The sequence below is a fragment of the Wolffia australiana genome, chromosome 7 (genome assembly GCF_029677425.1).
Source record: "Wolffia australiana isolate 7733 chromosome 7, ASM2967742v1".
Classification (NCBI taxonomy): Eukaryota; Viridiplantae; Streptophyta; class Magnoliopsida; order Alismatales; family Araceae; genus Wolffia; species Wolffia australiana.
In genome coordinates this window covers 6978759-6993572 of record NC_135841.1, presented here as the reverse complement: position 1 = coordinate 6993572, position 14814 = coordinate 6978759, and the positions used below count along the sequence as shown (strand labels likewise).

Sequence of the window (14814 nt, the reverse complement as noted above, 5' to 3'; positions counted from 1 at the left end):
CAACTGACCTATCTCTTCAACGTCCCCTCCAGTGATTAATATATCATCAACATACACTAACAAAATAGTGACTGCTCCAGCTGCACTATGCTTGATAAATAGGGCATGATCTCCTCTTGCTTGATGATACTTTAGATCAATCATGGCTCTGGTAAAACGACCAAACCAAGCCCTGGGTGACTGTTTCAGTCCATACAATACAAACTTGATTTGGCTGATTCGTCAGCTGGTATCCTGGAGGGAGTTGCATATATATTTCTTCCTCCAACTCTCCATGAAGAAAGGCATTGTTCACATCGAATTGGAGAATCTGCCACTCACACTTGGCAGCTAGAGCAATTAGAACTCGAACTGTGTTGAACTTCGCCACCGGAGCGAAGGTCTCACCATAATCAATGCCATGTGTCTGGGTGTACCCTTTAGCCACCAACCTTGCTTTGAGTCTCTCCAGTATTCCGGCTGCATGAAATTTTGGGTTGAACACCCAACGGCACCCGACAGCTCTCTTGCCCTTCGGAAGTGTGGTAAGCTCCCAAGTATCATTCTTTGCGAGTCCTCGCATTTCCTCATCCATAGCCGCCATCCACCCCGGATCCCGGAGAGCATCTTCGACCCGAGTTGGAATAATAATGTCGCCAAGTCTTGTGAGGAAACTTTTATACTGACTGCTCAACTTGTTGTACCGTACATACTGCCCAATAGGATACTTGGTGTTGACCCGGCAAGACCGTACCCCTTTTCTAAGGGCTATTGGCCATCCCAAGTCAGCACTGACCTCCTCCACTTGGGTATTGGTGGTTATATCCTCTTGTAGTACACCAGAATCTTCTTGCTCAACTACTGCTTCGTTATTGACTTGACTGTCTTCTTCCTCCACCTTCTCTCTTTCATCTGGAACCAGTTGAGCCATGGGTTCTACATCATCTTCACTTGGCCTGATATCTGTGTTTGCAATATTGTCTTCTACCAGAATCGGGGCAGGATCCCGCACAGGCACCGATCCAATGAAACGCAGCGATTCAAGGTCTGTTGCTCCGGTATCTGCAGAAGGTGTTTCAGACGTATAGTACCACTCAGACTCATTAAATACAACATCTGCTGACACAAAGAATTTCCTGGACGGTGGATGATAGCACCGGTATCCCTTCTGAGTACCCGAGTATCCAACAAATATACAACGGAGTGCTCTAGGGTCAAGCTTCCCAGAGCTCTGATGTACATATGCCACGCATCCGAACGTCCGAGCAGGAAGTCCAGAAAATAACTTTATCCCTGGAAAAACCGCACTCAACATTTCCAACGGGGTCTTATAATCAATTACTTTCATAGGGATTCGATTTATAAGATGTGTGGCGGTTAGAACCGCCTCTCCCCAGTACCTCTTTGACAGATTTGCTTGAAATACCAGCGACCTAGCAGTGGCCAGCGTATATCCAAGTCGCCTCTCAGCCAGACCATTCTGCTGAGGGGTATTAACACATGAAGATTGATGAACAATGCCATTTTCTGAAAAATAGGACCGTACTTCAGAGTTAAAAAACTCAGTTACATTATCTGATCTGAAACGCTTAATCTTCTAACCAAACTGATTATGTATCAGTTCACAGAAATTGACAATAATCTTGGGGACCTCTGTCTTGGATTTCAGGAGGTGTACCCACATTGTTCGACTGTAATCATCCACAAAGACAACAAAAAATGTACACCCTGTTTAGCTTTCAACCGGGCACGGCCCCCAAACGTCACTGTGTATGCATTCAAACGGAGATGTGCATCGATCATCCAAAGATTTAAATGAAGTTCGTCGAAGTTTAGCCATTTGACAGGCTTCACAAAACAAATGTTCCACAGAAATTCCACGAAATAAAGATGGGTAACAAAGTTTTAAGAGGTCAAATGGAGGATGCCCCATTCGTCGATGCAGGCGAACTACTCTGTCCACTTCCAAGCCAGAAGAACTTGTGATCAGACAATGTCCAGAAGGTGCATCGAGCAGGAGCTGGCCACCCTCTCCTCTAAAGGACGAAATCCTCGTCCCGAGACCTTGTCACATAAAAAACAGTCATCACTGTCCAGAATGAAACGCCAACCACTGTCATCTACAAGTTTTTGTAATGAAATAAGATTCACTTGAAGATCTCTAACATGAAGAACTTTCTTTAAAATACCAAGTCGATTAAGTATGATATCACCCATTCCTTGCACTGGCAGGGTTCCTCCCCCAGCAGTTTGAACTCTGTGGGGTTCCTCTGCTAGTGAATATTGGACAAACAGATTCCCTTCGGAAGACATATGATCTGTAGCCCCTGTGTCTGCTATCCATTTAGAGGTAGAGGGTCACCTGATTTTACCAGTGAAGTGGAACTCAGCTTCTCCTGTATCTGATTCATTTGATCTTCTCCTGAATTCTGAGTTTGGGAGGTAGCAACATACGCCTTTTTCCCTGCATTCTGATTTTTCCAGGCCAGTTTCCAACACTGCTCCTTCGTATGACGACGCCGTTTACAGTAGGCGCACACGAGTGTGTCCCTGTTGTCTTCTCCCTCTGCCACAGTAGTAGCGGGTTGGCTTGCCTGTACTTGACCCTGAAAGGACCATTGATGATTTGCTGCATGTCCTGCTTGGGTTGTTCGAGACTCTGGCCTTTTTGCAATGAGCGCAGCGGAGTTGTTTGCCTGAGATTCATGAGCAACCCTGAACCGACTTTCTTGCTGTGTCATGGCGGAGATAGCTTCCTCCAATGTAGGTATTTTCTCTCTATGGAGGAGTTGGCTCCTCACAGACTCATAGATCTGATTCAAACCCATCAGAAAGGTAAATAGCCTCTGTTTAAGGATGTACTGACGCTCAACTGATTGAGGATTCTTTGTAGGCCAGAGATAGTCTATTTCCCTCCATATTGCTTTCAATTTTGATGCATATTGCAGAACAGTGTCACCTCCCTGCAGTGCTTGTGAAGCCTGGACATTCAATTCATAGATTCTCTAATCATAAGACTGCTCTTCACTGTACTTTTGGACATCATCCCATAGTTCCTTGACTGTAGTTGTATATATGAAATCCCCTCGCATTTCTGCTGTCATGGAGCACAGCAGCCAGTCAAGGATCAGGGACTCCTCAGCCTTCCACAATCAATAGCCTGGACTGGTTGCTTCAACTGGTGAGTCAGTGAGATGAAAACCCAGTTGACGACCATCCAAGGTGAGCTGAACAATTTTCGACCACTCAAACATGTTCAGACCACCAAACTTAACTTCAGGAACTGGAAAAACAACCACAGGGCGACCAATTTCAGAAGTATTGACAACTTCTGAAACCCTGTCCTCTTCTAGTGTTGCTGGTAGGTTAGTTGTATTTCCAGTGCTGGCCATACCTTAACCTTTGACGAGAGAGAGAAGGAACAGGCTTCAACAGATCACAAAAAAGTTGTAAGAAGGATGGACAGGTGCAGAAAGCTTGCAAGACTGTGCCTCACTGGTGCGGGATGCTCCCAGGCGGCCTAAGGAATCAGATCCGCTCTGATACCATGTTAACTGGTGACCAGAGAGAGGTTGAGAGGGATAGAGGAGAAGCTCCAGCCCTAGGCAGCGCCTGAGAGAGAGGAAGGGTTTGCAAAAGAACACTTACTTCATTTTAGGGTTTCGACCCCTTTAAAGAAAGGTTACATGTGCGACTGAGGGTCACACGTGTGACCACTTAAAGAGGTGTCACACGTGTGACACTTAAAAGAAAAGTAAAGGCATAAAAATAAAGAGAAAGATAAAGAAACCCCATGTGGGCCACTTATAGCATGTGGCCCACTCACAGAGGGAAATAACTGGAATATTAGGGGCCATAATCCAACACTAACGATCTGCATTATCGTACTCGATGGAGCAAGATTCCAGGACCAACCAAAGTACGATGGAATTTCGACGTCGCACTGCCAATGTATTGGAGCATGTGATGGAACAAATAGCTTCTATCAATCTACGTCTAGAGGAATCCAAACAGACGGCGTCTACCAGCCAAAAGGGAAGTTGATATCACCAAACTCAACCAGTTCCGCCGCCAACCAATTTCAGGTCAGATCAAAATTTTCAATTTAAACGCGGAGATTTGCCACTCTTCCAAGTTGAAAATGCGGATGGCTGGTCACATGCGTGGAACGATTCTTTTACTTACATCCGATGGAGGACAAGGACAAGTTGCATTTAATTTCATTGCATCTAGATAATGCAGCTCAGAATTGGATCGTTTATACAGAAAAGGAAGTGGGTTTTCGTGATTGGGAACATTTCAAGATTCTGTTTGCAAATAGATTTGGCGTCTCTTTCAGCAAACTTTATATGGAATTATTTGATGTATGGCAAACGGGGTCTGTTATTGAATACTGGGATGAGTTTGAGCGCATTTTGTCCCAACTCCCCAAAGTAGCAACAGAAACCAAAGAATATGCTTATCTGCATGGGTTGAAGCCGGAAATTCATACAGAAGTGCGAAAATGTAGGCCGTTCGAGTTGCAGGAGATGATGGATATATCAGTCCAGGTTGGAATAAACTTGGGCTCTCTACACTGCTTGGCAAAACTCTCCAGATTATCATCAATCAGTACAATACTCTAGTTCAAGGCATCGGCAGGAATTTCCAAATTATCAGCCAAATCACCAAAGAGCTTACACACATTCCAAGCAAAATCATACTTAGGCACAAGCCCAAGGGAATCAGTCAACATATACCCAGCACAACTATGTCTGACCACAAAGAAAAAGAAATTTACGGCTCACAGAAGCCGAGTTCCAACAGAGAAACGAAAAAGGGCTTTGTTTTCATTTTAATGACAAATTCTTGCCTGGACATAGATGTAAAAAAGATTTGAATCTCATTATGGTGGTTGACAGATCTGAACCTGCCGAAGATTCTGAAGATGATGTGGTACCAATGCAGACCGATGAATCTCCAATCTCAGGTAAATCTGCCTTTTCTGCACAAATATCTGCATTTATCTCCCAAGGACTGTCTCCAAACCACACGATCAAATTGTGGGGACATGTAGCCGGGCATCCAGTAAGAATACTCGTCGACAGTGGAGCATCACACAACTTTATTACGCCAGATATTATATCAGAAGCTTCACTCCAAATTGTTGCAGGAGCTATGTTTGATGTATTATTGGCTAATGGAACCATGCAAACATCAGTGGGAATATGTTTGGACGTTCCCATTTATATGCAGGGAATAGACATCATTCAAGATCTCTATCCATTACCAATGGGAGCTATCGATGTGGTATTGGGAGCACAATGGCTCCAAACACTTGAGTGGTTTTTGAGTAACTACAACTTCAGGACTCTGAAAATTCTATGGCAGGGAGCTATTCACCAACTCAAAACGGATCAGTATTTCTTATCGGCTTCTACTCCACTTCTCCCAAGTGCACAGGATATCATCAACAGCAAGAGACAATTCCAAGCACTCTATGCTGCTTGCGATCCGAATCAGCCCACGGTGTCCACTATTCTGAGATCCTCATATATTGATAATTTCAGTATTTCTTATCCATCTGTGTTTGATTCTGCTTTACCATTACCACCGAAGAGGGATATAGATCTTAGAATACACCTAAAGCCAGGAGTATTGCCTATTAATTTGAGACCATATCGATATTCTTACCTGCACAAAAATGAACTAGAAAGACTCACCCAGGATATGATCTCAACTCAAATTATCAAACCTTCTACAAGCCCGTATTCCAGCCCTGCTCTCTTAGTCAGGAAAAGGGTGGTGGATGGCGAATCTGCATTGATTACAGAGCCCTTAACAAAGTCACCATTCCAAACAGATATCCAATACCCATCGTCGATGAACTATTTGAAGAATTGCATGAAGCTACTGTGTTTACAAAGTTAGATCTCAAATCAGGATATTATCAGATTCGTATGTGTAAACAAGAAAAGAACTATTCTTAATAGCAAATGAAAGAGATTACAGGGTTTTATAGGAAGCCCTAATGGGCTGACTAGAGAGGGCCCTTAATGGGCTAACAAGAGAGAAAATAAAGACATGTAATACTCAGATCAACACTCCCCCTCAAGCTGGAGCGTGGATGTTATCCACACCCAGCTTGGAACAGAGCTCCTCAAACCTAGGGGCATGAAGCCCTTTGGTGAAGATATCTGCAAGCTGTTCAGCGGACGGAACATAAGGCGTGCAAAAATCTCCCGATTCAAGCTTCTCTTTGATGAAATGGCGATCGATCTCGATGTGCTTTGTACGGTCATGCTGAACGGGGTCATGAGCAAAGCTAATCGCCGATTTGTTGTCGCAGAACAGCTGGACAGGAGAGGGAACTGGACACCGTAGCTCACGAAGAAGCTGGGTAATCCAAAGTGCTTCACACAGACCATGTGCAAGGGCACGGAACTCCGCTTCAGCACTCGACGAGACCACTTTCTGCTTCTTGCTCCTCCAAGTAATCAGATTGCCGCCAAGAAGGTGCAATACCCAGATGTGGACCGACGATCAACCACAGAGCCGGCATAATCTGCATCGGTGTAGACTTCAAGACGCAGGCCGGTATGGCGGCGAAACAATAATCCACGGCCAATGGTGCCTTCAGAAACGGAGGAGACGATGAGCAGCATGAAAATGGCTCATGCGAGGAGTCTGCATGAACTGACTCAGAACACCCACTGAATATGCAATGTCCGGGCGAGTGTGGGTGAGATAAAGCAGTTTTCCCACAAGTCTTCTATATGGGCCAGGCTCAGCAAGCTCCTCATCCGCATCGGCACCAAGTCGATGGTTCGCATCAATCGGTGTCGAAGCAGGCTTGGCGTCCTCCTTTCCAAGCTCACAGAGAAGGTCCACCGTATACTTTCTCTGACAAATAAAGATCCCGCTGGAAGAATAGGCCACCTCTATGCCAAGAAAGTACCTCAACGGGCCAAGATGGCGAATAGCAAATTCCGACGAGAGATACATAGCCAGCTCAGTAATGGTCGTCGTATCATCACCCGTAATAATGATGTCATCCACGTACACAAGAAGAATAGCGACTCCCCCTGACGTGGAATGGCGGTAGAAAAGGGTGTGATCACCATTACACTGACGGTATCCACGACGCTGCATGGCCGTCGTGAAACGACCAAACCAGGCACGAGGAGATTGCTTCAAGCCATATAATGCTTTCTTCAGGCGACAGACAACAGACTGCGGAGACGATGGCACTAAGGAAGTGTAGCCAGGAGGTAATGCCATGTAGATCTCCTCAGTTAACTCTCCATGCAAAAAAGCATTCTTCACATCATATTGTTGCAAAATCCAGCCCCGATCCGCAGCAAGGGTAATACCATAGCGTTTTTCAGGCGGGCAGCGACGGATAGGGAGCGGAGGAATCGAAGAAGGTGCAGCAGAAGGGTCGAGCGCAGGAGCAGATACTGGAGGAGGCTCCACAGGAGGGACTGAGACGGCGGCCGCAGGCGGGTCGGGAGGCACAATTGCTGGAAGAGCAATAGGCGGAGACACGTCGGGCGGGGCCGGTGAAGAGGGACGAGGGACGAGGATGAGGAATTCGAGTGGATAGGAGGGAGATGGGGACGATGAGGGTTCAGGAGAGGAGGAGGAATAGTAGGGAAGCAATTCATCAAACGTGGCATCTTTGGTGACGACGAACCGACGAGAGGGTGGATGATAGCATAAATAGCCTTTTTGGGTGGAAGAATAGCCAACAAACACACACTTGATAGCACGGGGATCCAGTTTATCACGACCAAGTTGGTGGTTGGGCGCATAGCATACACATCCAAATACACGAGGAGTAAGATGAGTTCGGAGAGAGAGAGTTGGAAAGGAATGCTGAAGACGGTCAATGGGAGTGGAGTAGTCAAGCACTCGAGATGGAAGGCGATTAAGAAGATGGATGGCGGTGGAGACGGCTTCCCCCCAAAAATACTTGGGCACATGCATATGGAAGAGAAGGCTCCGAGTCATTTCAAAGATGTGACGGAATTTTCTTTCGGCAACGCCATTTTGCTGTGGTGTATAGGGACAAGAAGTTTCATGGATAATGCCTTTGTCTTGGAAGAAGGTGCTTAACGTGGTGTTAACGTAGTCTTTAGCATTGTCGGAGCGGAAGCGAATGGATATAGAGAATTGAGTTTGGATAAGGAGTAAAATTGAGGAATGACACGAGATATCTCCGATTTGTTCTTCAAGAAATATGCCCACGTGAATCGAGTAGCGTCGTCAATAAAGATGCATAACCACCGAGAACCGGAAGTACTATGAATAGGGGAAGGCCCCCACACATCGGTGTGAATAAGGGAGAATGGGGTCGAAGAATGAGAAGACGAGATAGGATACGTGGTACGATGATGTTTGGCAATTCGACAAGCAGTACAAACAAAACGGTCCACAGAATGGCCTTGAAAGAGTTTAGGAAAGAGACGATAAAGAGTAGCAAAAGAAGGATGGCCGAGACGTCGATGAAGAAGCCACAAACGCTCGTGGGAAGCCGAAAGGGAAACTGCCGCAGCAGCAAAAGCAAGAGAACTCGAACAAGGACGAACAAGATAGAGCCCCTCATGCTCCTCAGCAATGGAAATCGTCCTCCCCGACACCTTATCACGATAAAAACATGAATTAGGAGAGAAGGTAAGGTCTTGTTTCAAGTCGCGAACAAGGCTAGATAGGGAGAGAAGATGATGAGTAAGGCGAGGAACATGAAGAACTTTAGATAGATGCATAGAACAGGAAAGGGCCACACGACCAATACCCGCCACGGTGAGAAGATCGCCGGAGGCTGTTTTAACTTTGGAGGAGCCAGAAACGGGTGCATAAGTTTGAAAGGCTCGAGGATTTGGGGTCATGTGGGCGGTGGCACCGGAATCAAGAAGCCAAGTGGAAGAGGAAAAAGAATGGCCAGGAGGGGATGTAGGTGTGGGAAGACTGGTGGACATACCTGCGTGGGCCAAGGAGCATGAGCCCACGACTGGAGGATCAAGCAAGCGGCGTAGACGCTCCATCTCTTCCGGAGTGAAGCTAGCGGGCGAGGCACTAGTCGGGAGAAGACCGTACCGCATAGGCACTTGACTCGGGGGGGCACGGACGAGGCGGCTGCAGCAAGGTTGCTCGGTTGTGCGCGTTTCCGTTGAAGCTTGTAGCACGTCTCCTTAGAGTGACCTCGCTTCTTGCAGTAATTGCAAAACAGCGAAGGATCATCCTTTGGAGAATCCTCCGTCCGAGCCATCGGACCACGTGGCAAAGAGCCGGGTGGTGGAGTCGACGATGGGCGTGCAGACGAAGAGGAATGAGCTACAAGTGCCGAAGCCGAGTTCTGGGCCTGCTGAAAGCGGGATTCTTCAACCCGCACACTGTGGAGCGCATCCTTGAAGGTAGGACCAGTCTCCCGATGAATAAGCTGAGCCCGTACAACTTCATATTCTGGGTTCAGTCCCATAAGAAACTGGAAAACCCGAAGTTGAAGAGTATATTGGCGGTCCACCGAATGGGGGTCGGGTGGCATGTAGTAGTCAATTTCATTCCACAACGAAATGAGCTCCGTATTGTACTCCATGATAGACCGGTCCCCTTGACGCAGGTTAGCGGCCCGATGTACCAATTCGTACAGAGTCGCAATGTTGTGCTTCTTGGAGTGGCTCTCAAGTACTGCTTCCCAGACCGCCCGAGCTGACTCTAGAGACATGAATTCACCTTTAACACTAGGTGAAATACTGTCCAAGAGCCAACGATGAACTACCCCCTCAACGTCCAGCCAGTCATAATACTTGGGATCGGTCTGGGAAGGTCCGTCTTCTAGAAGATGGCGCATGAGACGCCCTTTTAAAGTTATCTGGACGTACTGGCGCCATTGTAGGAGATTGAATCTAGTAAACATACCATCCGGAGGCATCCGAGGCAAAGAGGATGGTCCAGAGGAGGACGACCAATTCCCGGGCTCGAGAGGCACCGCAGATGCATGTGGCGTAGATACCGGCGTCGAGTCTGGCGTAACAGTAGAGGTCTGGGCTTCAACCGGGTTCGTCATGATGAAAGCAGAGTAGACCACAGTCAAGGCGCCGAACGACGAAGCGGGACTGCAGCGCCGACGCCGGGCGCCGGACGCTGGCGCCGGACGGCGGCGCAGCGCAGGCAGCGGGCGCGAGGCGGCGGTCGCCGGGCAGCGGGCGCGGGCGCGACGGAGCGGCGAGCGCGGCGCGCGAGCCGGGCGGCGCGAGCCGGCGGCGAGCCGGGCGCGAGCCGGGCGGCGCGAGCCGGGCGGCGCGAGCCGGAGGGCACGAGCGCCGGGGCGGCGCGCGCCGAGGCGCGGGCGAGCAGAAGACGCTGGGACGGCGGACGCCAGCGCTGGAGGCCCGAGGCGAGACGGCGAGAGACCGGAGCGCGAGATCAGGCGGTTGTGAGAACCGCCGAAGATCGGAGCGCAAGGTCGAGCCCAGGAAACCCAGATTAGGGTTAGGGTTAGGGCTCTGATACCATGTAAACAAGAAAAGAACTATTCTTAATAGCAAATGAAAGAGATTACAGGGTTTTATAGGAAGCCCTAATGGGCTGACTAGAGAGGGCCCTTAATGGGCTAACAAGAGAGAAAATAAAGACATGTAATACTCAGATCAACAGTATGCATGAAGAAGACATACATAAAACGGCTTTCAAAACTCACCAGGGGCACTTTGAATTTCTGGTTATGCCATTTGGTTTAAGTAATGCTCCTGCCACTTTCCAAGCTCTAATGAACTTCATTTTTGGACCATATCTGCAAGTTTGTGTTGGTGTTTTTGATGATATTATGATCTATAGCAAAGACAATACCGATCACGATTAACACCTTCATCAAATTTTTCTACTACTACAGCACCACAACTTGAGAGTCAATCCAAAGAAATGCTTGTTTAATCAAAATTGCATAGAGTTTTTAGCCCATCGAATATCTGCACAAGGTTTAGATGCTGACCCAAGCAAGGTCAATACCATTACTTCATGGCCCATGCCTAAATCCTTGAAGCAACTCAGATCCTTCCTCGGACTGACAAATTATTACAGGCGTTTTGTTGCACATTATGCTTCCAAGGCTCAGCCATTAACTTCTCTACTAAAGAAAAAATCTTTCACTTGGACAGAGGCAGCTGACAATGCATTCAGTGACATGAAGTATGCACTTTCCAACACTCCCATCCTGAAATTACCTGATTTTGAGAAGCCCTTCATCGTCGAAACTGATGCATCTGGATTTGGGTTAGGGGCGGTGTTCATCCAGGACAACCACCCAATTGCATATTACAGTAAGGCACTCAACAGCAATTCTAAACTTAAATTGGCATATGAAAGGGAGTTGATGGCAGTGGTACTATCAGTCCACAAATGGAAGCACTATCTTTCATTTCAGAAATTCATCATACACACCGACCAATTCAGTTTAAAATTTCTTACTGAGCAGAAAGAGGTGCCGCATCATTATCACAAATGGGTATCCTAACTACTGGGTTTCAACTTCAAAATCAGATTCAAGGCAGGACGGCATAACACAGTGGCAGACTCCTTATCACGATCGATGACAAATGACCAATCCCATTGCTACAGCATCACAGTAACACATTGGCTAGATAAATTCACCCTGGACCAGGAAATTGACCAAGATTCAAAAATTTCCCTTATCAAAAGGGAACTTCTCAATCAGTCCTCTACTACGCCCCACTATACTCTACAAAACAACATGTTACTTTACAAGGACAAACTGGTCCTCCCTGCCAATTCATCCCTTATTCCGTTGATCTTAAAAGAGTTCCATGATGCTAAGGCTGGGGGGCATGGAGGGGTCCTTAAAACTCACAAACGAATTTCACAGCAGGTATATTGGTAAGATATGAAAAAGAAAATCAGAGAATATGTAGCAGCCTGTCAAGTTTGTCAACGACATAAGGCTTCAACACTCTCTCCAGCCGAACTTTTACAGCTGCTACCCATTCCAAATCAAATATGGGAGGACATATCTATGGACTTTATCGAAGGATTACCCAAGTCAGGAGGTTACAACTGTATACTGGTAGTGGTTTGCAGATTAAGTAAATACTGTCATTACATAGGGGTTAAACATCCATTCACCACCCCTGAAATTGCTAACCTCTTTATTAAAGAAATAGTAAGACTACACGGCATTCCTAATTCAATTGTCATTGATAGGGGCAGTACCTTTACCAGTCAATTTTGGAAGGAATTACATAGATTACAGGGCACAACATTAAAGCTCAGCTCATCTTACCATCCTGAAACGGATAGACAGACAGAAGTCATGAACCGAAGTTTGGAATGCTATTTACGTTGTTTTGCTTCTGAAAATCCCAAAAAGTAGGCACATTGGCTGGCTTGGGCAGAGTACAGTTACAACACTTCTTTTCACACATCTACAAAAATGACAACGTTGAAAGCTGTGTATGGGCGAGACCCACCTCCTCCCATCCATTATGGCTCCCCACCGTGCCCCTTGGACTCACTAGATTCCTTACTAACAGAGAGATCTCACCTTGTCTAGATTGCAAAATCACCTAATCAAAGCTCAAGCCATTATGAAAAAGCAGGCAGATCGACATCGTCACCATACAGAATTCTAAGAAGGCGAGAGAGTGTTTGTTAAGTTACGACCCTATAGAATGAAATCCTTAGCCAAGCGCTTATCTGAAAAATTAGCTCCCAAGTACTTTGGTCCCTATACCATTGTCAAAAGAATTGGCCCTGTGGCCTACAAACTGGAACTCCCTGAAACAGCAACCATCCATCCAGTTATTCATATCTCGAATTTACGCAAAGCTGTGGGTGATGATGTTAATGTCTTACATATTCCTACTAATATCTCTGATGATTGGGAATGTCAGGTCTCGCCTGAATCAGTGCTTAAAAGACGATTCAACTGAACAGGGATGCAGCTACTCGTCAAATGGAAAGGCTTACCCAACTTCAAAGCAACCTGGGAAGATGCTGAAGTCATTACTCGTCAATTTCCAGAATTCCAAGTTGGGGACAATTTGGACTTGGAAGGAGGGAGTAATGTTACGATCCTGCCTCAGACCGACCAGAGGAACAAATGTTGTCAGTCAACCTGCTCACCTTCGGTCTACGCAGTTGCCTATAAATAAAGGCCCAATGAGAAATAAAGGCATTCTTGAATTTTCAGTTACAAAGTTGTGAGCCTGGAGAGCAGGAGTCACTCGTACCAAAGGGAGGAGATCGACGTCGCCGGTCTCCTAGTTCTTCCATTTCTCTTCTTCTCTTTTCTTGTTCCTGGAACAGTTTCTTCAATCGACAATCTTCTGGAATTTCTATTGTGGACGGGAACTCTCAAGATTCCCTTTCTTGAATCCGTGCTATCAATTTGCTCTTCAGAACGATCTAGGAAGGGGCATAACAACATCATGGACTCTGCGGCAAAACGGCTCAAGGAGGAGGTGGGTCTGCTGGACAAGGTCTCCCCCAAGAAGGCCAGGGGCATCGTCAAGCGCCTGGCCTGCGGCGCGGAGGTGAAGAAGCTCTGCGCCCTTGCCGTTGAAGCTGTCAACCGAATGCTCTCTACCGCCCCGGAGCTGCCAATGTCCTCCACTGCCGACGGTCTCCCCCATGGTGAATTTCCTCTGCCCTCTCTGCCCAGATTTGGTAGAACCCCCAAGTCCTTTACATGAAAATGGCAAACGAACACGACACTGATGTCCGATAAGTGCACCTCCATGAAAGAAAGGAGGGGAGGTGGAGAGAGAGAGTGCCGCCAGAGTTGATGATTACGAGATGGAGAGATCCGCACTCCTCGCGTGTAGGGGCGGTCAACTGCGAGAGAAACGGTGAGATTGTGTTTAGGAGAAGTGAGTATGCTAGAGCACTCACCTGAGAACCAAAACTGCCCATCCCGTGTTGTGGACGCCCTAAGAGCTGTTGTGGCCTGACCTGTCATGGGGTGGGCCACTGACATCGTGCTTGGGCCGATGCCATTGTTTGTATGTGCGTCTTAGGATTGAATCAAGATTTCCCTATCTTCAAGCGACTCTCATTGATTTCATGTCCTCAGCAGGCTCTCTACCCACAGACTTGTGATAGATTTTATTCACGCAAGTATCAAAGAAAGAAGAAAAGGGGGCCTGGTCGACGCAAGGTTGACCAGGCAAGTTAACCAGGCGCTCCAAGGTCGCAACTCTATAAAAAACGACCTCCAGTCAGGTAGGAGGGGATTATTCGACATTTCTTGGTTTTGCCCGAGCCAGAGTGAACATGAGAAGGCCGGAGCGGGGGAAGCTTGATCTTCTGTCGCCTGGAGGAAGGAGCTCGTCCGGAGAGGAGGAGAAGCCCGTGTTCGAGGAGGAACTCGTCCGGAGGAGAGGGGTCGTCTCGATTTATTGATACTTTTCATTTACATCAAGTTTATCCCGATTTCCACATTCGGACTTTCGGCAGCATTCTGTGAATGGATACATTGTTGATATTTTCTGGAGGGAATTCTGTTCACGATTCTAGCAATATTTTGATTCTATCAGCTTGCAACCAGCCTCTCATTGATATATCCACCCATATCTGCTGTGGAATAGGCAGGGGTTATAGAAGTCCCCGTGGAGACAGGGAAGATGTCTTGAATTGTTGACATATGGGGCATGCATTGACATGGGCTTTGATAGTGGTCTTCATTCCACTCCAATAGAACTACTGCGATTCCCGCTTGTAGGCCTTTAAAAATCCCCAATGACCCCCCATGGCTCTGTCATGAAGTTCATGGAGAATACGCGGAATGAGGGTGGATGTTGCTGGGAGAAGCAAGCGACCTGCATGGAGAAGAGTCATTTG

General features: G+C 47.1%; 2 protein-coding genes across 2 annotated transcripts in view; both read right to left on the bottom strand.

The window, feature by feature from the left end:
- LOC144705848 (uncharacterized) overlaps nt 1–14814 on the bottom strand; it is a 70853-nt gene that overhangs the window by 27251 nt on the left and 28788 nt on the right. The window lies entirely within an intron of this gene.
- Nucleotides 4601–10042, bottom strand: LOC144705380 (uncharacterized). The gene is made up of 3 exons (XM_078578012.1): nt 8942–10042; nt 8089–8600; nt 4601–4733 (listed from the first exon to the last, which is right to left on the bottom strand). Exons 1-3 carry the CDS (start codon nt 10025–10027, stop codon nt 4601–4603), a joined length of 1731 nt encoding a protein of 576 aa, XP_078434138.1. The 5' UTR covers nt 10028–10042.

Coding starts and splice junctions, on each gene's coding strand:
- LOC144705380 (XM_078578012.1), bottom strand. CDS start 10,027: ATGACGAACCCGGTTGAAGCCCAGACCTCTACTGTTACGCCAGACTCG. Junction 8,601..8,941: donor ATGCTCCTTGGCCCACGCAG/GTATGTCCACCA, acceptor TATCGTGATAAG/GTGTCGGGGAGGACGATTTC. Junction 4,734..8,088: donor CCGACAATGCTAAAGACTAC/GTTAACACCACG, acceptor CTTTGTGGTCAG/ACATAGTTGTGCTGGGTATA.